General features: G+C 53.7%; 1 protein-coding gene across 2 annotated transcripts in view; it reads left to right on the forward strand.

Annotated features, from left to right (window-relative positions):
* Positions 1 to 1631: 1631 nt before the first annotated feature.
* Positions 1632 to 22822, forward strand: part of LOC133352851 (phosphatase and actin regulator 4-B-like) — a 48363-nt gene continuing 27172 nt past the window's right edge. For both annotated transcript variants that reach the window (XM_061568809.1, XM_061568808.1), the window contains exon 1: positions 1632 to 1781. In XM_061568809.1, the coding sequence (XP_061424793.1) occupies positions 1673 to 1781 (109 nt within the window). In that variant the 5' untranslated portion in view covers positions 1632 to 1672. The remainder of the gene's footprint in view (positions 1782 to 22822) is intronic.

Below are 22822 nucleotides of genomic sequence, written 5' to 3' on the forward strand. Positions count from 1 at the left end.
CTATATTTAATTAAAGTTGCGCATTTTGACATGACGCCACATTTCTCACCCCCCCCCCCTCTCGTCACACATCGTCACAAATGTCTGACCCCCCCCCCTCTAGGTGCGTGACGTCATTTATGAACAGCCCCTATGACCCTCCTTGAACCCCGCAAAAATATTCGAGTCACCCCGGACAGACCCTGTGTGTCACGCCCGGCGAGACCCACTCCACACACGATCCATCAATGAGCTCCCACCCGAGACCCCTTGTAACCATGCCAGACCCCGTTGGGGACCCCGTGGGGACCCCGTTGGGGACCCCTGCTGAGACCCCTGCTGGGACCCTGCCAGACCCCCGTTGGGGACCCCGTTGGGACCCCTGCTGGGACCCCGTTGGAACCACGTGAGACCCTGTGAACCCCCCTTGGAACCACGTGGGACCCTGTGGACCCCCCTTGGAACCACGTGAGACCCTGTGAACCCCAATTGGAACCACGTGAGACCCTGTGGACCCCCCTTGGAACCACGTGAGACCCTGTGAACCCCCCTTGGAACCACGTGAGACCCTGTGGACCCCCCTTGGAACCACGTGGGACCCTGTGGACCCCCCTTGGAACCACGTGGGACCCTGTGGACCCCCCTTGGAACCACGTGGGACCCTGTGGACCCCCCTTGGAACCACGTGAGACCCTGTGAACCCCCCTTGGAACCACGTGGGACCCTGTGGACCCCCCTTGGAACCACATGGGACCCTGTGGACCCCCATTGGAACCACGTGAGACCCTGTGGACCCCCCTTGGAACCACGTGGGACCCTGTGGACCCCCCTTGGAACCACGTGAGCCCCTGTGGACCCCCATTGGAACCACGTGAGCCCCTGTGGACCCCCTTGGAACCACGTGGGACCCTGTGGACCCCCATTGGAACCACGTGAGCCCCTGTGGACCCCCATTGGAACCACGTGAGCCCCTGTGGACCCCCATTGGAACCACGTGAGCCCCTGTGGACCCCCATTGGAACCACGTGGGACCCTGTGGACCCCCCTTGGAACCACGTGGGTCCCTGTGGAACCCCATTGGAACCACGTGAGCCCCTGTGGACCCCCCTTGGAACCACGTGAGCCCCTGTGGACCCCCATTGGAACCACGTGAGCCCCTGTGGACCCCCTTGGAACCCCGTGAGACTCTGTGGACCCCCATTGGAACCACGTGAGCCCCTGTGGACCCCCTTGGAACCACGTGGGACCCTGTGGACCCCCATTGGAACCACGTGAGCCCCTGTGGACCCCCATTGGAACTACGTGAGCCCCTGTGGACCCCCATTGGAACCACGTGGGACCCTGTGGACCCCCCTTGGAACCACGTGGGTCCCTGTGGAACCCCATTGGAACCACGTGAGCCCCTGTGGACCCCCCTTGGAACCACGTGAGCCCCTGTGGACCCCCCTTGGAACCACGTGGGACCCCGTCAAGACCACGTGGGACCCCGTGCAGACCCCACCGCGTGTGTCCACGCCCGCGTGGGAGGGCACCACGAGGGCGGAGCTGGGTAGCAGCGGCAGAGGGGAGGAGGAGGGAGGGAGGGAGGAGGAGTAGGCACAGGGAGGGAGGAGGCAGAGGGAGGGAGGAGGAGGAGGCGGAGAGAGGGAGGAGGCACAGGGAGGGAGGGAGGAGGCGGAAAAGCGCGGCCTCTATGGCGGCGCGGGGAGCGGACGCGTCGGCCTCGTCTCCGCGGCTCGATGTCCACAGGGGCCGCTCCCGCAGTGACACCCCGTCCCCTGGGAGGTCGAGGGCCCGCACCGGTGAGGAGTGTGGTGGTGGTGCAGCAGCAGGAGCAGCAGCAGCAGGAGAGAAGCAGGGAGAGAGAGAGAGATTGGTGGACGTGCGTGTGATAGTTGATGGCGGGTGGTGATGGTGGGTGATGGCGAGCGCCGTTGCGGCTGCCACAGCTGCCCACTGTGTACCGTGTTTGGGGGGGGGGGGGGGGGCTGTGTGTAGCTGCCAACACCCCCCCTGCCTTGAGGGGGGCTGTTGTGTCGTTTATTTTTTAAAGAGTTAAGCCCGCGATGTCGATGTGAGACCTCCGTGTTCTAGCGACTGCCTCGGCGTTAACGAACTTTACCCTCCGAGTTTCGTTCGCTGCCCCTTGACGTACAGAGCTGGTGGTGGAGTGGGGGGGAGGGGACTGCCCTCTGTGCCCCTTTAGCTGCCCTCTGTGTCTCTTTAGCTGCCCTCTGTGCCCCTTTAGCTGCCCTCTGTGTCTCTTTAGCTGCCCTCTGTGCCCCTTTAGCTGCCCTCTGTGTCTCTTTAGCTGCCCTCTGTGCCCCTTTAGCTGCCCTCTGTGCCCCTTTAGCTGCCCTCTGTGCCCCTTTAGCTGCCCTCTGTGTCTCTTTAGCTGCCCTCTGTGCCCCTTTAGCTGCCCTCTGTGTCCCTTTAGCTGCCCTCTGTCCCTTTAGCTGCCCTCTGTCCCCCTTTAGCTGCCCTCTGTGCCCCTTTAGCTGCCCTCTGTGCCCCTTTAGCTGCCCTCTGTGCCCCTTTAGCTGCCCTCTGTCCCCCTTTAGCTGCCCTCCGTGCCCCTTTAGCTGCCCTCTGTGCCCCTTTAGCTGCCCTCTGTGCCCCTTTAGCTGCCCTCTGTGCCTCTTTAGCTGCCCTCTGTGTCCCTTTAGCTGCCCTCTGTGCCCCTTTAGCTGCCCTCTGTGCCCCTTTAGCTGCCCTCTGTGCCCCTTTAGCTGCCCTCTGTGCCCCTTTAGCTGCCCTCTGTGCCCCTTTAGCTGCCCTCTGTGCCCCTTTAGCTGCCCTCTGTCCCCCTTTAGCTGCCCTCCGTGCCCCTTTAGCTGCCCTCTGTGCCCCTTTAGCTGCCCTCTGTGCCCCTTTAGCTGCCCTCTGTGCCCCTTTAGCTGCCCTCTGTGTCCCTTTAGCTGCCCTCTGTGCCCCTTTAGCTGCCCTCTGTGCCCCTTTAGCTGCCCTCTGTGCCCCTTTAGCTGCCCTCTGTGTCCCTTTAGCTGCCCTCTGTGTCCCTTTAGCTGCCCTCTGTGCCCCTTTAGCTGCCCTCTGTGCCCCTTTAGCTGCCCTCTGTGCCCCTTTAGCTGCCCTCTGTGCCCCTTTAGCTGCCCTCTGTGTCCCTTTAGCTGCCCTCTGTGTCCCTTTAGCTGCCCTCTGTGCCCCTTTAGCTGCCCTCTGTGTCCCTTTAGCTGCCCTCTGTGCCCCTTTAGCTGCCCTCTGTGTCGCTTTAGCTGCCCTCTGTGTCCCTTTAGCTGCCCTCTGTGTCCCTTTAGCTGCCCTCTGCGCCTCTTTAGCTGCCCTCTGTGTACCTTTAGCTGCCCTCTGTGCCCCTTTAACTGCCCTCTGCGCCTCTTTAGCTGCCCTCTGTGCCCCTTTAGCTGCCCTCTGTGTCCCTTTAGCTGCCCTCTGTGCCCCTTTAGCTGCCCTCTGTGCCCATTTAGCTGCCCACTACACAGAGGGGACGGCTCTCCCCACTCGTCATTTGCTCACGCGTTTCTGGGTTTTCGTGTCCGGTGTTAACGGAGGTACCCCGCGGTGATTCTGAGCTGCCCCTCTGTGTTATTAGCTGCCCACTGAGTAAAGTGGACGTCTCCGCTGTTGTGTAGCTGTCCCTCTGTGTTCAGGCATAGGTGAAGCTTCCCTCTGTGTTCAGCAATAGGTGAAGCTTCCCTCTGTTCAGGCATGTGTGAAGCTGCCCCCCTGGGGTTTCGGCTGCTTCTGATGATGCTGCCCTTGGTTGTCTCGCTGCCCAGGAACTCGGGGCTACTGCTGCTGCGCCTGCTGCTGCTGCTGTTGTTGTTTGTAACTGGACAAGTGCCGTTCGGTTCCGCATTGTTATCCACGGACGAGTGAGTTGTGAGACTGTGTCATCGGTGTGCGTCATGTGTGTGGGTTGTTATTGGTGTGCGTGTTCGTTTGTGATTTGTACACGATGAGTGTGTGTCATGTGAATAGTGTCGTCATATGTGGGTTGTGTGTGTGTGGTTTGTACAGTATTAGCATGCGTCATGTATTGGTGTGTGTGTGTCATGTGTGTGGTTTGTATGTAATTAAACAAGTGTCATGTGATAGTGTGTGTCATGTCTTTGGTTTGTATTAGTGTGTGTCATGTAGTGGTGCCATGTGCGTGATTTGTATTCGTGTTTGTCATGTGTGTGTCATGTGTGTGTCACGTGTGTGGTTTGTCTTAGTGTGTGTCATGTGTGTGTCGTGTGTGTGGTTTGTATTGGTGTATGTACCTTGAGAGAGTATATTCTGTTAGTGTGTGTATGTATGTGTTTTGTACCGTACAGCTGTATCTTGTCCGAGTAGGTGCCTGGTCTGATGTATCATGTAGTAGAGAGAGTCGTACGTATTGGATCTGTCCTGTGTGAGTGAATGAAAGCAGATGGGCACATTGTGGTTTTTAGAGGATTTTTGGGGGGTTATATCGTGTGAATATAAATGTGTCGTTAAGCCCGCCACCACCCGACACGGCCAATTAGTAAGGTTTGTCACGTAAACAGAAGATTGCAATTCGTCACTAGTCCCGCACACCGGTAAATCCACAACATTTACAATTTGAGTACGACGTTTCGCCAGTAATTACAACTAGCATCATCAGGCGACAGCCAGAACACAACATTTACAAATGGTAAATTGTAAATGTTGTGGATTTGCTCTCCAACACACCGGTGTGCTGTACTAGTAACGAATTGACACGTTCTGTTTACGTGACAAACCTTACTAATTGGCTGTGTCGGGTGGTGGCGGGTTTAACGACACATTTATATTCACGCCATCTAACCCCAAAAAAACCTGTATTATGGATAATATTGGTGGCGAAAGCCTACGTGTTTAAACTGTGGTTATTAGACCCGCATTAATCATCAGGGCGGCCACTGGGATTCGAACCGTGAAGCCTCTGAAAAGCAAGTGGTGAACGCACTACCGGCTTGGCCATGATGCCCCTACGTCGTCTTATAAATGAATGCCCTGTAAGTGTGTGTGTGTGCGCTATGTGTGGGGAGCGGTAGTGTAGCGGGTAGCACGCTGCGCTACGAATACGGCTACTCGCTCACAGGCACCAACACCAGTGACGATTATGAACCGGTCCTGGGCCTCCCCTAGGTCGACTCAGCCTCAAATGAGTACCTGGTGCGGTGTGTAAAAACATCGCCACCGGGGAGACAAAGGTGGTCGGGCGTGGTGTTGCCCACCCAACACCTCGTGTGCCGTGCCGGCCTTCATAGGTGCTCGCTAACAGCACTTGCCCCAACAGCCTGTAAAGGCTTTGGGCGCTATGTGTGAGTATGCTGAAAGCGTCCTTGCGATGAATAATGTGGCATGCTGTGTGTATCGCGTCTGTGCTTATGTACACATTTCACGCTTTGCTCGTGCACCCAACACATGTAACGCACACACGCACACTGTCTGTAGTTGTGCGTCAGTGGCGTCATCGGGTTTGTTTAGACATTTGTGTTCGTGTGTTTGTCGCTTTCCACAGCCAACAGTGACGGCACATATGTCCGATTTGTTAGTACAAGTGAATGTGACACCAGCGAAGTTCTGCACGTGTGTGTGGCCGTGTTATAACGAGGGTTGCCACTCGTATGTATGAATGCTGAACTTCTTTCGCACCGTACGTAGCCAACCGCGCCAATCGGAGGTGCTTGTCTTGGTTGTTCCAGGATCCTCCTCAATTGAAGGTAGATGTCTAAGGAAATCTGTAAGTCTTCCTGGACCATCAAGGCCTCTTTTTCTTGGCCACGGCCCGATTGGGCTCGGCTCAGGCTCAAGTCAGCCGGCTCAAAGCGCATGCTCAACTCTTGATCGTCTCTTGATCATGATCCCAAACATGAGCTGAGTATGTGCCAAGCCATGGCTGAGCAACCAACCCCTGCCACGTGCAGGGGTCAGCAACCAAATTAACAAGAAGATTAAAAAAATCGAATTCGGTAAAAAAAAAAATCGAATTCGGTAAAAAAAAAATCGAATTCGGTAAAAAAAAAAACCTCAATATATCAAGAGCCGCAATGCCATGCGAATACATACATATATGTGGCGTCACGGAGCAGTCCGGAAAAAGGGCCACATGTGGCTCTGGAGCAGCAGGTTGTCTTTGGAAGCAATTGAGCGGCTCAGAGTCTGAGCCCGAGCCGTGTTAGAGGCACATAGCCAAGAGCCGAGCCGTGACTAAGAAAACGGCCCTAAGAGTGACGGGTTACTGTCATTTGCGAAATAACATACCGCTTAAGACAACGCATTTATTTACACGTGCTTCTCACCTCTTCCGATATCGTGAGATATCGTTTTCCCCATGATTCGTCCGTGCCACTCTCGTTGTGACCTGGGCTGCGAGCACATAGTTGGGTCAACCTGTTGGGCTTGGTGGCCATGTGTCATGGGGTCCCTTGTGTGCGCATGTACTGCCCGGTGGAGGTGGTGGTTTGTGGTGGTTGTTGTTGTTATTAAGGCGTTCAAATGCACGCGAACGACCCCTCCGTCGCTGTGCCGTGACGTGGTTTACTGTTTTCCACCCCTCCGGGCAACCAAAGTTTGAACTTTGCCATCGCCAAGGCTGTAGCAGGTTTAAGCCAAAACTCCTGCTGCTGTTGATGATGATTTTGTTGTTGCTGCCGCGGATGCTGCTGCTAATGATGACAAATGCTTCTGATAATGATGCTGTTTCATGAAGTAGTTGCTGCTGCTGTAGAGGATGAAGCCAATGAAGCGATCTCCGATGATAATTGATGATGATGATGCTGTTGCAAACGCTGACACTTTGACGCTTTTGCTGATGCCGTTGACATGAATGCTGTTCTTTTTGATTGCTGGTGATGCTGTTGATGTCAATGCTTCTGATGACAATGCGATTGACTTTGAGGCTACCACTGACAATGATTGATGCTGCTGATGTTGATGTTGGCGTCCATGCCTGTAGCGTCTGATGCTGCTTCTAGTGCAGTTGACATTAATGCCACTGACTATGATTTATGATGCTGATGCTGATGATGCTGCTGCTGCTGATGCCCCGTCTCGAATTTCGTCTCCGGCGACTGCTTTCCGTTCCTTGCATTATTGATGAAGCCCCACCATGGGCTGAAATGAATCCGAACATTTTCCTTCCTTTGTTGCAGCCTGCTGCTGGCAACAGGTACGGTGATGGCGTCTCACCCTCACCTGATATCCGAGCTCTTGCCCATTTGTTTGTCGTGGACAGTAGCCGCCCCCGCCGGCTACGGGAGAGAGCCGGTGGGCCTGTGTCACGGTGGGCCTGTGTCACGGTGGGCCTGTGTCACGGTGGGCTGTGTGTCACGGTGGGCCCGTGTCACGGTGGGCCCGTGTCACGGTGGGCCTGTGTCACGGTTGCCCCGTGTCACGGTGGGCCCGTGTCACGGTGGGCGAGTGTCACGGTGGGCCCGTGTCACGGTGGGCCCGTGTCACGGTGGGCCCGTGTCACGGTGGGCCCGTGTCACGGTGGGCCCGTGTCACGGTGGGCCCGTGTCACGGTGGGCCCGTGTCACGGTGGGCCCGTGTCACGGTGGGCCCGTGTCACGGTGGGCCCGTGTCACGGTGGGCCCGTGTCACGGTGGGCCAGTGTCACGGTGGGCCCGTGTCACGGTGGGCCCGTGTCACGGTGGGCCAGTGTCACGGTGGGCCCGTGTCACGGTGGGCCCGTGTCACGGTGGGCCCGTGTCACGGTGGGCCCGTGTCACGGTGGGCCAGTGTCACGGTGGGCCCGTGTCACGGCGGGCCCGTGTCACGGCGGGCCCGTGTCACGGCGGGCCCGTGTCACGGCGGGCCCGTGTCACGGTGGGCCCGTGTCACGGTGGGCCCGTGTCACGGTGGGCCCGTGTCACGGTGGGCCCGTGTCACGGTGGGCCCGTGTCACGGTGGGCCCGTGTCACGGTGGGCCCGTGTCACGGTTGCCCCGTGTCACGGTGGGCCCGTGTCACGGTGGGCCCGTGTCACGGTTGCCCCGTGTCACGGTTGCCCCGTGTCACGGTGGGCCCGTGTCACGGTGGGCCCGTGTCACGGTGGGCCCGTGTCACGGTGGGCCAGTGTCACGGTTGCCCCGTGTCACGGTGGGCCCGTGTCACGGTGGGCCAGTGTCACGGTGGGCCAGTGTCACGGTTGCCCCGTGTCACGGTGGGCCCGTGTCACGGTGGGCCAGTGTCACGGTGGGCCAGTGTCACGGTGGGCCAGTGTCACGGTGGGCCCGTGTCACGGTGGGCCAGTGTCACGGTGGGCCCGTGTCACGGTGGGCCAGTGTCACGGTGGGCCCGTGTCACGGTGGGCCCGTGTCACGGTGGGCCCGTGTCACGGTGGGCCAGTGTCACGGTGGGCCCGTGTCACGGTGGGCCCGTGTCACGGTGGGCCAGTGTCACGGTGGGCCAGTGTCACGGTTGCCCCGTGTCACGGTGGGCCCGTGTCACGGTGGGCCCGTGTCACGGTGGGCCAGTGTCACGGTGGGCCCGTGTCACGGTGGGCCCGTGTCACGGTGGGCCCGTGTCACGGTGGGCCCGTGTCACGGTGGGCCCGTGTCACGGTGGGCCAGTGTCACGGTGGGCCCGTGTCACGGTGGGCCCGTGTCACGGCGGGCCCGTGTCACGGCGGGCCCGTGTCACGGCGGGCCCGTGTCACGGCGGGCCCGTGTCACGGCGGGCCCGTGTCACGGCGGGCCCGTGTCACGGTGGGCCCGTGTCACGGTGGGCCCGTGTCACGGTGGGCCCGTGTCACGGTGGCCCGTGTCACGGTGGGCCCGTGTCACGGTGGGCCCGTGTCACGGTGGGCCCGTGTCACGGTGGGCCCGTGTCACGGTGGGCCCGTGTCACGGTTGCCCCGTGTCACGGTTGCCCCGTGTCACGGTGGGCCCGTGTCACGGTGGGCCCGTGTCACGGTGGGCCCGTGTCACGGTGGGCCAGTGTCACGGTTGCCCCGTGTCACGGTGGGCCCGTGTCACGGTGGGCCAGTGTCACGGTGGGCCAGTGTCACGGTTGCCCCGTGTCACGGTGGGCCCGTGTCACGGTGGGCCAGTGTCACGGTGGGCCAGTGTCACGGTGGGCCAGTGTCACGGTGGGCCAGTGTCACGGTGGGCCCGTGTCACGGTGGGCCAGTGTCACGGTGGGCCCGTGTCACGGTGGGCCAGTGTCACGGTGGGCCCGTGTCACGGTGGGCCAGTGTCACGGTGGGCCCGTGTCACGGTGGGCCCGTGTCACGGTGGGCCAGTGTCACGGTGGGCCAGTGTCACGGTGGGCCCGTGTCACGGTGGGCCAGTGTCACGGTGGGCCAGTGTCACGGTTGCCCCGTGTCACGGTGGGCCCGTGTCACGGTGGGCCCGTGTCACGGTTGCCCCGTGTCACGGTTGCCCCGTGTCACGGTGGGCCCGTGTCACGGTGGGCCCGTGTCACGGTGGGCCCGTGTCACGGTGGGCCAGTGTCACGGTTGCCCCGTGTCACGGTGGGCCCGTGTCACGGTGGGCCCGTGTCACGGTGGGCCCGTGTCACGGTGGGCCCGTGTCACGGTGGGCCCGTGTCACGGTGGGCCAGTGTCACGGTGGGCCAGTGTCACGGTTGCCCCGTGTCACGGTGGGCCCGTGTCACGGTGGGCCCGTGTCACGGTGGGCCCGTGTCACGGTGGGCCCGTGTCACGGTGGGCCAGTGTCACGGTGGGCCCTTGTCACGGTGGGCCCGTGTCACGGTGGGCCCGTGTCACGGTGGGCCCGTGTCACGGCGGGCCCTTGTCACGGCGGGCCCGTGTCACGGCGGGCCCGTGTCACGGCGGGCCCGTGTCACGGCGGGCCCGTGTCACGGCGGGCCCGTGTCACGGCGGGCCCGTGTCACGGCGGGCCCGTGTCACGGCGGGCCCGTGTCACGGCGGGCCCGTGTCACGGCGGGCCCGTGTCACGGCGGGCCAGTGTCACGGCGGGCCCGTGTCACGGCGGGCCCGTGTCACGGCGGGCCCGTGTCACGGCGGGCCCGTGTCACGGCGGGCCCGTGTCACGGCGGGCCCGTGTCACGGCGGGCCCGTGTCACGGCGGGCCCGTGTCACGGCGGGCCCGTGTCACGGCGGGCCCGTGTCACGGCGGGCCCGTGTCACGGCGGGCCCGTGTCACGGCGGGCCCGTGTCACGGCGGGCCCGTGTCACGGCGGGCCCGTGTCACGGCGGGCCCGTGTCACGGCGGGCCCGTGTCACGGCGGGCCCGTGTCACGGCGGGCCCGTGTCACGGCGGGCCCGTGTCACGGCGGGCCCGTGTCACGGCGGGCCCGTGTCACGGCGGGCCCGTGTCACGGCGGGCCCGTGTCACGGCGGGCCCGTGTCACGGCGGGCCCGTGTCACGGCGGGCCCGTGTCACGGCGGGCCCGTGTCACGGCGGGCCCGTGTCACGGCGGGCCCGTGTCACGGCGGGCCCGTGTCACGGTGGCGATCCGCACTCACCGTTCGCGTCGGTCGCGAGGCCGGCTGCAAGGCCCCCCCTCGCTCTCTGCGCCACTGTTTTTTCCCCCACCCATTCGTTTCTCTTGACCTTGGATTTGAGAGCTCAGCTGTGCTCTCTACAGTGTGAAGGGTGAACCCCGGTAATTTAAATGCTGGTTTTACATCGGTAAAGCATACCCACTAGCCACACCTCCTTATCTATCGTCACATCAACTGTTCGTGAACGTGAACTCGCAATGTTTCTACACTGTCCAATATTGTGTAAGGCGGAGTGGGGGGTGGGTGATGCAGTGGTTCACACACTCTGCCATGAATCTGGCGCCCTGGAGTTTGATGATTCCTGGCCAGGACTAACATCATTGGCGAGCGATTTCGCAACTGGTCCAACGCCTCTCCCCCGCCTTCACAAACTTGCACTGAGCAGCAGAGTGAAGTATGACCCCACAACCCCTGCCCCCCCTTCCACCGTGATCGGCACGCCCGACCGTGGGAAGATCTTCATCCAGGAGTGGATTGACAAAAGGGCTTAAACTTCGTTCTAAGTTTGTTTAAAATCGTATAAGTCCGTGCAGAAATATGAGACTTAACAAACAAAAACCCGATAACATTACGGCATACACCTGCCGTAGCACTTTGTGTTTGCAAATTACATAATGTTGTATTTGGGTAACCAAATATAAAACAGTGTTTTACTGGCGTAATGGAATGTTATCAGTCACGTCCTTGACCTCTTCTTATTGCTTGTGCACGTGCAAATGCGTTTTATAGCTTTGCACAAATACACTGTCAACTGTTCCGCAAAAATAAAATAAAAAGTAAGCGAGCTTGGGCAGGACGTGCCACCGGAAGGGTAATGGCCTACGGTTAAGAACAGCGGTGGCGTGGTAGCTGAGAGCCGCCAATCGCGCCTGACACGTGGCCCACCAAGGAGATGGAGTCACGAAATTAGCTCTGGACGCAGGTTTAACACGTAGTAGGCTACGTGTAAAACTTTTGTCAAGGCGCTCTTCTTCCACCTCCAACCCAGCTTATATATACGCTCCAAGCTTGGCAGTGTTTCATTCTTCACCTGAAGACGGCTGCTTGCGTTGTGGCCGAAACGTCGTGAGAAGTATTTTATTATGTTTTATTTTTGTTATTTTATTACTTCCCTTCTACGTGACTTTACTGAAAGAACCAAGAAGATGAATCCCTGCAGTCACGAAAGCTTTAAATCGAAACGTAGTAGGCTCTACGCGACCAATATTGTAAGGTGATGCAGTACTCAGATATTATTTTCTACAGCATCTTATATATTAAGGAGGCCGGACATTATGCAGCAGCACTTCATCGAAACTTGAGCGTGCAGCTTTCGTGACCAATATTCATAATAGTTTTTTTTTGGGGTTAGATCACGTAAATATAAATGTGTCGTTAAACCCGCCACCAGCCGACACAGCCAATTAGAAAGTTTCGTCACGTAAACAAAACGTGCCAATTTGTTAATCGACTCGAATTGTGAATGTTGTGGGTTTACGTGACAAACCTTACTAATTGGCTGTCGGGTGGTGGCGGGTTTCCTGACACATTTACCCAATCTAACCCAAAAAAAACCTCTTATGGATCATGTGCAGGTGTTAGGTGGATTAGTACATCGCAGGATCGTGAGAGATGGCAACGGCTTGGGGATGCCTTCAACCAGCAGTGGATTAACCATGGCAGGCGATGTTTCGATGCCCTCTTTGTGATGTTCATAAAAGGAGCATCGATGTTAATGAGTTTTGCCTGTAGATGTTTTCGCTTTATTTTAATCCGTTAGAAATGCGGCGTTGCTTTATAGGTGACCAGGTGGTGCAGGGATCAGAGCACTGACCTGACACCACTGAGATTTTGAGTTGGAATCTGGGCAGCCAGCCAACCATTAATTAACTGGGATATAGTGAGTTGATGGTTTCAGCCCGATCACCAGTGACTGCACAAAAAGGCCATCACGTAAAAACACGTTTTTTTCAATAAATTAACCTAAATTCCAACTCTCACAATGAAAACAGTCAGTGTGATTGTCGTGCGATGGACTTGCGTTGCAGGTTCGGATAAACACGCCTCTTTACATTAACTTCAGAAGTAGTTCTGTGACCTTAAGCATTATGGTATACTGCTTCAGGTTAATCACTTGTTTTTTCTTATAGCGCCCCTATACGCCGGGGCATCTCAGAGTGCTTTACATCATCACATCTCATCTCAACACATTTAAAGGGGCACCCCTCATGGCAGCTGTCCCCGTGGCCTGCAAATTGGCATGATTTTGCCAGTCGGGGCAATGATTGCTACGCGCAATCCTAATTGAGTAATTCGTGATAAATTTTTGCATTTGGACGCCGACGCCGGCACACACAACGGCCTCCTCTTTGCGAACGACGTCGGGGGATCTTTATCGTTCACTGCGAAGCAGACGGCGCGTTTTATTACGATGGTTATTACACCCGCAGTGATAATCAGGACGGCCGCATGAGTCGCAACTTGATCCCCTTTAACGTCGTCATCGTGAAGGTCTCCCCAAGCTGTCATCAACTCTCACGGTGCTGCGATGTAACAGTCCAGCATGTGCACCTGCACACGAACTGATGTCCGTCGCTCCCTTCTTCCGAGAGCGAAAGAACACCGCGTGTAAATGTCCTCATCTCGTGTGATGTCGCCGGTCGGAGAAGTGGAGAGCAATAGGGTTGGGGGAGGAGGTGAGTGCTGGGGGTAAATAACACTGATCAACACACTTTTTCTGGCATAAGGGTTTTCCAACGGCTTTAAGGCAATTTTGTGGTGCTGATTCCAAATCTGGTATCAGTTTTTGTCTATCACATCAGGTTTTTGAGATATCAAATATTGCATTTTCAATAAAAACGGCAAAAGAAAAATATTAAATAAATGTTGATATCTACATAAAATGATATTATAAACACACTATCCTAAAAATACAGCACCATATTTTAACACTAAAGCAGTCACTTACTCGCAACAACTTGCAATCATAAGTAACAGAGTTAATTTCGGGTAAAATCAATGAAAATGGGGGATGTCGATAGCATAAAAATTTGATGTGATAGAGCAAATCTGAGATCAGATTTGGAATCAGCACTCTTAAACTAAACAGCTGCAAAAGTCCAGGCCAGAAAAAAATGTTTTTTTTGTTGACCAGTGATATTTGATTTACTTATCTATATTCTTGCGCAGCCCTTTACCCCGCCCACTCACTCAGGCGCCCTTATCAGCAGCTACATTCGGAGGTTTGCCTTCTTTTTCCACTCCACCTGAAGAAGACCACTTGTGTTGCGATCGAAACGTCGTGGGTTTTTTGCTTTTAATCTTGATTTTTGTTTTCTATCTACGTTAATTCTAGATTTGAAGCTTTCGTGACTGCAAGGATTCATACTCTTGGGTTTTTTCGGTAAAGTCACGTAGGTAAAAATAAGTAATAATAGAAATAATAGAAATAATAAGAGAAATAAAAACAATAGAAATAAAAGAATAATATACTGATATATAATTTCTATTATTTGTATTTTTATTTTTATTTAATTATTTCCTTTTTACCTATGTGACTTTACCGAAAGAACCAAGAGCATGCATTCCTGTAGCCATGAAAGTTTTAAGTCTACTTATCTTTGGAGGAAGATCTCCAAACCCTTGCTCCTCCCACACTGGGACGGCTCAAGCTGGCGGGCTGCAGTGCGGCGTGAACACCCAGGTCCTACGTCAGTATAGACTTGATAAAGTTCGACATAAAGCAGCCAGCTTGATTGATCTAACGCTCACTCTTGCACATCGGTCACAAGCACACCGGCAGTCACCCCCTCATCGCTCTTCTATTGCTACTGCCATGGTTATTGTTCCCATGCACTTGGCTTGTTGATTCCTACACCCATGCTGAGTACTCGGTCGACCAAACCGACTGCCTCGTCTCATCCACACTCTCTTCCACCACTGCTCTGCAGGTCACAAAAACGCACTGCTCCACTCGGGGATTCCCTCCCATCGCCTCTTTACCCAGTGCTCTGACAACCTTGCTCACTGCAAGAAATGTATAAACTGTTGTCTATCGTGCCTTCATTGGTGCAGTTTGTTGTTGTCCACGTGGCGTTTTGGGCATTTTGGGCATTTTGGGCCTTTTGGGCCTTTTGGGCATTTTGGGCATTTTGGGCCTTTTGGGCATGTTGGGCCTTTTGGGCATCTTGGGCCTTTTGAGCCTTTTGGGCATGTGCTCAGCAACCGAAATGTCAAAAAATAAACAACCACCATCACTGCCGCAGTAGATGTGACAGCCATTTGGTCTGACACCATGAACCATGTGCAGAGCAGAGCGCAGACGTCAACATTGTGTGAGTTGGGTCGGTTAGCGACCTCGCCAGGTACCGCCAGGCCTGGTGAAAGTGGGGTGGGGGGTTGCCAGACCTGGCGAAAAGAGGGGGCAGTATTTTCTGGTGGCCCAAGCTCGAAGAGGGCACCCCCGAACACATCACAAACATGGAAAATAATATTTCCACCGAGTGTTTAGTGGTCAACGATAGAATTGATTCCTATGATGGATACGAAACGAGGGGCTCGTGGCGATGCAATTTTTGCGGTCAAAATCGCAGCCGCTCACTTAATTTACGGAAGGTATTTTCTATCTGGTGACAAATGGCAATCTTCAGACGGATGCGTGAAGTAAATATCATTTGCAATTTGTGCATTCTAGGTCAAGGCAAAGTGCTCTGAATATTTTGCAATTGCATCCAGAGATTGGGTAGTATGGGGGCACCCACCCCCTCCCCCAGCCAACATCATTGTACCAGGGTCCCACATTTCCCCTCTGAGCCAGGCCACCGCCGACCAGTGTGTGATGTGTGACGTTACAAGCGCACGCTTGTTCTGTGTGGGAGACGAGCGACGGTGTTTGAAAGTGGTTTTGCTTGTCGGCCGTATCACGGGCCCCGTCAGTGGAGGTCAGGCCGATTCCCACTTGACCTTTTGCTCCAAACGTCAGATGAGATGTCTTTGGCACAAGTCCTCCATGAGTTGATGAATCCATTCGTTCACATCTTGTTTTTCTGCACTGGATATATGGCACCTGTGGCTGAAACGTAACTGCCTGCACTTAACAATATAGCGGCGTGTAAAGCTTGTGCATACTTTATTAGAATTTGGTAGGCATGAGTAACTGCCTTGCCCGTCACCAAATCGGCAGGAATGCACCTGATGAGATCTCGGAAGCTAAGCGAGGTTGAGTCTGAATAGCGCTCGGATGGGCAGCCACCATGTACAACAAGGTGTTATTATAGGCTGCAATAAAATAATAATTGTACCTTTTTTACGTGCTCCCATGTATCCTCATGCTGCTGCCCCCCCCCCCCCCCCACCTTCACCAGCACAGTTCCAAAGTAGAAAAAAAAGAATGTACATGTGCACGCCACGCAATCTGATTTTAGCAAGTTAAAATATCAACGCCCCCGCCCGTGTGGTCACGCGCCACTTCCGTTCAGAAGTGAGGGTTTTGTACGTTCCTGTTACACGCTGCCCTGGTGCGCCAAAGTCTTTTGGGGAGAAAAAAAGTCGCACGCGGAATTAGGACGGATAAGTGTTGGGTCGGGTTTCAAGTTTATTTTGTATAACCAGGCGAGAACTCGCAAAGGCGAGGAAAGAGGCTCACGAGGGTAGAGGCTCATCCGTAGGCGGTGACCTGGGTCACCAAAATGAGAAAAAGCAAAACAAACCAAAAACAAACTTCGGCAATGAGGTAAAGCAATTGGAACAAAAAATAAATAACTAAATAAACACTCTCAGAACACAAAACAGAAACTCTTGCGTCTGCGACAATTTGACGCTGTTCTGAACTAACAAGAAAAACCATCCAGCCATCGTTGAAAACTGACACTTTAGAGTATGTGTTCATTCTCAGACAAAAATAATATTTAATTAGCAGTACTGGAGCTGTCAGGGCAAAACCTGTTTGAATATCGGGCAGATTATGTGCAGATTATAATTACTTGGTGATGCTGCTGCTGCGTTGGCAGTGGTACGCAAGCAAAAAAACAACAAAAGCAATCAACTCATTTATCAACAAACAATGGCCTTAATAAGACAAATATATAATAGGTGACGATTCGGGAAATGGCCCTTATTAATCTACTGTGAATTAGGGCCGTCGCCTGAAACATCGCCGATTTAATCCGGGCTAAATTCGCAATAGCGATGCTTATCGTTCACTAATATTGAATTGATATTTGGATTATCTAAATGAGCGTTATCTGTGCCACCCCCCGCCTGCCACCCTCCGTCCTGCCCCCCCCGCAACAGGCAAGCAGACCGAACAAATGCAAACTTAGTTGGAAATTGTGAAAGAGACCGGCTGCGCAGCGCATTTGGTGGTTCGAGATGATGCGAGATGATTGCCACCGCACGTGTCTGACTGTGTGACCCAAAATTCCCCCCCCCCCCCCACTTCTTCTTGTGCTACGATATTTATTTTCAGAATGGAGCGATTTGTGACGCAATTTTGGCCACGGAATGTTTATTCTTGTCATGTTTCCACTTGATGAATTCCTGGCAACTGTGCGTTGTTTTGCCATTGCCTGGGCGTTACCATGGAACGGGATCCCATGTTTCGTATGGAGTGCTCTTACCAATAACATTGACTAATCCAGCAGCTGAACTGTGTGGTCGGCTTGTCATTGAGGATTTTAAAGATACCAATTCCATCGCAGGCATCTTGCCATCTACGTGCAATGACGGCTTGACACACTTCTCTTGAGATGGCACTTTATTGCAGACACGTTCACTTAACATCAGGCGGAGACCCCCACCGTAACAGCCCCGAGTCTCCCGCGCGTCTCCCTTTTATATACCGACACGAGGCCACGCCCCCCTTCTCGATCGTTCTCGCTGACTCTGGACGCTCGATCCACCGGCAGACTCCACCGTCCTCTTCCGTCACCTGACCACGCTCCCTTCTCGAACATTCCCGTAGCCACCGGGCCCTTCTCACTCACAGCTGACACCCCTGGCATTACCTCCCGTGGCCACGAGTTCATTCACATTACATGTAGGCTCTACTGTCATTACATATGTACGTACATATGTAAGCATGCATCATAAACCTCAACAGCAACAACAACAAAAAACCACAACAGTTAGAAGACTTGGCAAGCGAAAGCCGCCAATCAAAATCTGTGCTGAAAAACAGTGAGCATTGGTTGACTTTACTGTCCTGATGAGTCCGAATGAGGACGAAACCGGACCCACGGTTGTCCGCCACGGCATCACTACTGCTGTCGGTCGGTTACACTTGCTCACACGTATGGCGGCGGTGGCCTTGCCGACAAGAGGGCCACAATGCACTTCTTCCGTAAAATTCCGATGCTATTTTGCTTTTGCCGCGAAAGTTTCTGCGCGTTTTATCACGCGTTTCTGTGGCGGGTGGCGGCGGTGGTGGTGTTAATTTGCTGTTGTTTGAAACGTCCAAGCGAACGATGGAAAAGCGCCCGTCGCGGAACAAGTTTACGAGGCCGCTGGCGACCGCACCCAGAGCAGCAGCCCCACACGCACCGCGCGCACGGCCAGCCTGCAGGAGAAATTACACTCGGCCACCACCTCCCCCATCGCCGTCGTGCGGTGCACATGGCTGGCCGCCGGCTCCGCTGACACTCGCGACCGCCGCAAGTGCCAAAGTAGCAGCAGCAACAACAACCGAGGCCACCGCCCGCGGCCGGCGCCCCTGCGCGTCGCTCCTCCACTGCTAAGCGAACTTTGACCGGTTCCCCGATTTCGGACGTGCAGCGGCGGGGTTCCCTCGTTGTTCGCGGGGGATACGTTGCGGAGACGCTCGTGAATTGCACTTTTCCCGGACAATGATACCTATACTTTAAAACAAAAATTAATTACCTTAAACAAATACGCTGTTAAATACATGACAGTTATCATAACAGAAACAAAAACATTGGTTATAATGAACATAAAGTAAATAAATAATAATATTAAATAATACTTTATAAGTTAATTTACCTGAAAATGATGATGATACTGCGCAGTAGAGGTTTTCTATTGATCTTTCACCACTTTATCTCATCACTTTCTTTCTCTCGATGTAGTAGTCGTGCAGAGTTCCGGATGCCATTCGCTGATAGCCAAAATCGCGGTTAGCAAGTTGGTGAATAACGAGGGAATGCTGTACATTTGAGTAGAGCCGGGCTGTAATCTGATTATCTGGTCATGCTGCAGCATTGGCAGTGGTGCGTAAGGACAATGAACAAAAAGCAAACTCTACACATCCGTCATTAATACTGCCTTGAAATAAAATGACAATAGGCAACGTTTAAGGCACAGCCCTTTCGTCTTGACATTTGATAAGTAATCGATTACTCTACTGACTATCAGTTCGCGGTTGTTGTAGGGGGTTTCCTGCCTTGGTGAGGCAAGACATGGGTGGGGGGAGGGGTCGTCGTTTGTAAAGAGTTGCGAATAATGGACCATAAAAAAATTCGTCGATGGCAATTTGTATTCGATGGAAAAGCTGGAAAGCGTCGTGGTGGAACACATTTTCCCAGCGCGAGACGCGTCACAATCTAGCGCCATGGCCTGGAGCGCCGGCTCGTAACGGTGAGCCTGCCGGACGTGTCTGGAACACGGATGGGGGCATTTCTGTTTTGACGGGCAGTGTGCGAAGCTAGCAGCTGCTTGCGATTTCCTGAATTCTTGCACCGCAAATAAAACGGAAACTGAGCGCTTGTTTTTTGTTAAAAGTCATGTTTTTTCAGTGAACATGGCACGGTGGCCATGTACACTGGTATATGCGCTTGGCACTTAATGGTTCACTTCCAAATCTATATAATTTTTACGAATTGTTATGATTCGTGGATTAAAGGATATATTTGCCGTCTCCGCCGTTGTATTTAATGGGCAGATTTGCGAATTCGGACGTGCATTTCAGACACTTTGAAGGTGTGAGTAATCGTTGAATACAAGCACGAGGAAGCTTTGTTAATTGGTCGTAGTGCGTCAACCGATTAGGACTGTAATTCAGTTGTAAATTATTTGTCCACCTTTCGTGGGTAAGGGATAAATGTTCATAAAATATCGCGGTGTCGGACGTACTCGGATGAATCGACTTTTTCATGCGCTCTGAGATTGTGGCGATGGCCCATTCAGTTGTGTGTGTGCGTGCACCTCAGCGTGCACCTAGCCTGGCACAAGCGCCGTGGTCACGTCACCGCCACTGAGTGGCGAATGGCGGTTGTTGGTGTTGTTGCACGCGTCAATACCACCGACTTAATATGTAAATAAGCAACATTTGTGAAAGTTAAAGATGGTTATCTTTAAAATTACACCGCACGTGTATTATTTTAAAATCTAACTGCGAGCTTGCCTAATTTGTGTAACTGCCCAAATGTAACAAAAACATTTGGCGTGTAATCGCTTCCCCTCCCTCGTGATGCAACGAGTTTGTTTTCTCAATTTGGGAACATTTTTATTTAACCATTGCTGCGAAGGTCTTGCCTCAAGTGGCTGCAGAGGTCACATTGTGTTTAGATTTCCTGTCCTTCCTCCGCACGGCTACGTACGGTGCGAAAGAAGTTCAGCGTACGTATGTACGCACACGCGGAACGATGATATTCGGCATGCACCAATTGCAAATAATCCATTGTTTTTCCTGCACGAACCAATGCTGAAGAATCAGTTTGTATCGGTAAATTGGTTTCTACTTTCCTAGAACTGTACATGTCTATCTGCTTCCCACGGCGTTAAACTTGTACATGTGTTGCGTGTTTGGAGCGCTGTACCAGTAGTACACCAGTGGGGAGCGGTGACGCAGTGGTTCGCGCATTGCGCTGCGAGCCTGGCGACCCGAGTTTGATTCCCGCTCGTAGAGCATCGACGGATATCTGAAGCGGTCCGGGGCCTCTCCTATTTCGACCCAACCTTCATTGAGCACTTTGTACGGTGTGCAAACATCAGCACCGGGGAGACAAAGGTGGCCGGGTGGCACGGTCCTGACCACACCACCCCCTTCGTGCGATGTGCTGGCGTTAATATTTGCTCGCTAACAGCACTTGCCCCAATGCTATGTTTGGCTTTTGGGGGGTTCTTTGTTTTTCGTCTTTGTACCAGTATCAGGATAGTTGTGCTGTTCCACCAGCCCTTGACTGTGTTTAACTGAAACTCACTACCCAAGCCATTCAGGGACTTGGGAAATCATCAGTGGTTTTAAGTGGAATAATAGCGCTTTTTTATTATCACGTGGCTTTCAAGAATCGCTTCCGTTACAGCCTTAACCGACTTCTCTCAGTTTTCCGATGCGCTGCGTTGTTTTTGCTTCCACCAAACCCGGCATCAGATCTTACAAATCCATCCCTCCATCAAGCTGCTCTTGCCGCTTATCATGTTGGTGACCCAGGTCAGACTAACCCTGGCCTATTTGAGTAATCACCTTCTCAAACCAACTAATTTCCCTGTCTTTCCCCTCCTTGACACGCTCCGCGATGTTTCTCTCCAAACAGAGGCCGTCGTTTCTCACAGTCTGGCTCAAAATACTTCGTCTTGTGCATTATGTCGTCACTGTATTGTCATTTAAATTTGGCAGTTCCTTCATTCATACAGATTGCACTTGCTCATCAGCTTAGCTTTTAAAATCCTTTATTGTTTGTAGTTAAGACTTGGGCACCTTCTGTGTGGAGTGTGTACGTTCTCCCCCTCTTATGCAATATGTTTCCTCAGGTTTCTCTGCTTTCAATTCATAGGTAAAAAAAATAATCATACTTTATCATTGGTATTGGCCAAACATGCAAATTCAGAAGAAAAAAAACCACCTGCATATTACTGAATTGGGATTACACAAAGCGGCAACATCGCCCCCCTACCGCAAAAAACATGGCAAGACCCTCCTGAAACAAAAGTCTTGGGACTCGCTGAGGCTTTCCGCGTGTAAACACAAGCATAGCCGTAAAAATAATCATGATGTTTGCTTTAGTGCCGTTTTTGCACTCTGCTCTGTTTTTATTAAAATTACACAGTGTCCCGGAACAACTTGTTGCAAAAGGCGCCTCTGCTTTGCCATCTTCATTTCGTTACGCACGAAACTCACGAGTGCTGCTTCAGACAAAACACAGGCACGCGTTTTTCGTCTCACGTGCCTTAAAAAACGTCATCGTAGCAGTGACCAAAGACAGATGCGGGCGGCGCGCGCGCCGGCGGGCGCGGGAGTGCGGGTTGAGACGGGCGCATTCCAGCGCATTCCAGCGCCAGCCGGGGGCGTTCGGCCGCATTCTCGCGCCAGCAGCCCCCAGATGCCCCCAGCGAGACGACTGGCTGGTCGCATTCTTCACGTCAGTCGGTAAGGTCCCTTGCGACGAATACAATTGAGCGCGCCCGAGCGCGTGAGCACACACTTCAACACCGACGCGCGCGTGTTTTCCCCGTTCGCCGATGAGTGAAACCCACAGGTTTGGGAGAAGTGTCCGGATTGAATCGTTGTTGCCTTCGGGGTGATTCCCCAGGGGGCGGTTACTCGGGTGGGTGCGATGCGGTGGTAGGGAGGAGGGTCCCCCATAATTTAGAGAAGTCCTCTCCAGACATAACGAATTATTTGGTGATGCTGCTGCTGCGTCGTTGGCAATGGTGCACAATTAACAAACGTTTTACGCGTTCGTCTGTGATGCTGCTTTAAAATGTATAATAGGCGACGTTTTGTGCAATGGCCCTTCATAATAGCGGTGAACATTTATGGTTGTACTGTACTAATGAGTCCTAATGAGGACACGGTCGTTCCACAGTTGTTTCCTTGTTTCACTGCTGTATGACGGGGCAGCCAAATGTTCACGCCTTTCTGCTGTAATGTGAGCAGCGCACCTTTGCGCGTTGTTAAACGCAACGTGGAGCGTCTCAGGCCCTGCCCAATGACGCGCCGGTGCCTTCTGCATTATGCCCTCGGTGGTGCAGATTGTTGCTGGAAGCTTGGCGTTTTCTACCTTTGGGCCTACTGCGCTCGGAAAAAAGTGACTGAAAGAGAATAAAAGCAACCCTCCACCGTGAACGACGCCAATCGCAGCACGCGTGCGCCTAGCGCCTCCGCACAATCCATGTCCCTCCGGTGTTTGTGTGTGTCGGTGGTAATGTTAAAAGCAAAGGTGCAGCCCTGCAATTTCACTAGGCGGAGCTCTATAGAGATCCTCTAGAGCGGTATTCTTTGACCTACTCTCCCATGCTGACCAGGCATCTTGGTGATTGTACCCACATTTTACCCCACGATGTATGTGAACCTGCCAATCGATGAAACTGTGGTGGGTTTCCCAGTTATATTGCTGGGTGGACAGAGGTGTTTGTATCGTGTGATTTGTGCAGCACAGCTCTTTGACATTCATGGTATGCCTTGTTGCAAAGGATTTATGCTGCCGCGTTGATGGCATCCTCTTAATAT

This window comes from Lethenteron reissneri, chromosome 42 (assembly GCF_015708825.2).
Source record: "Lethenteron reissneri isolate LAM-NWPU_2019-01 chromosome 42, ASM1570882v1, whole genome shotgun sequence".
NCBI lineage: Eukaryota > Metazoa > Chordata > Hyperoartia > Petromyzontiformes > Petromyzontidae > Lethenteron > Lethenteron reissneri.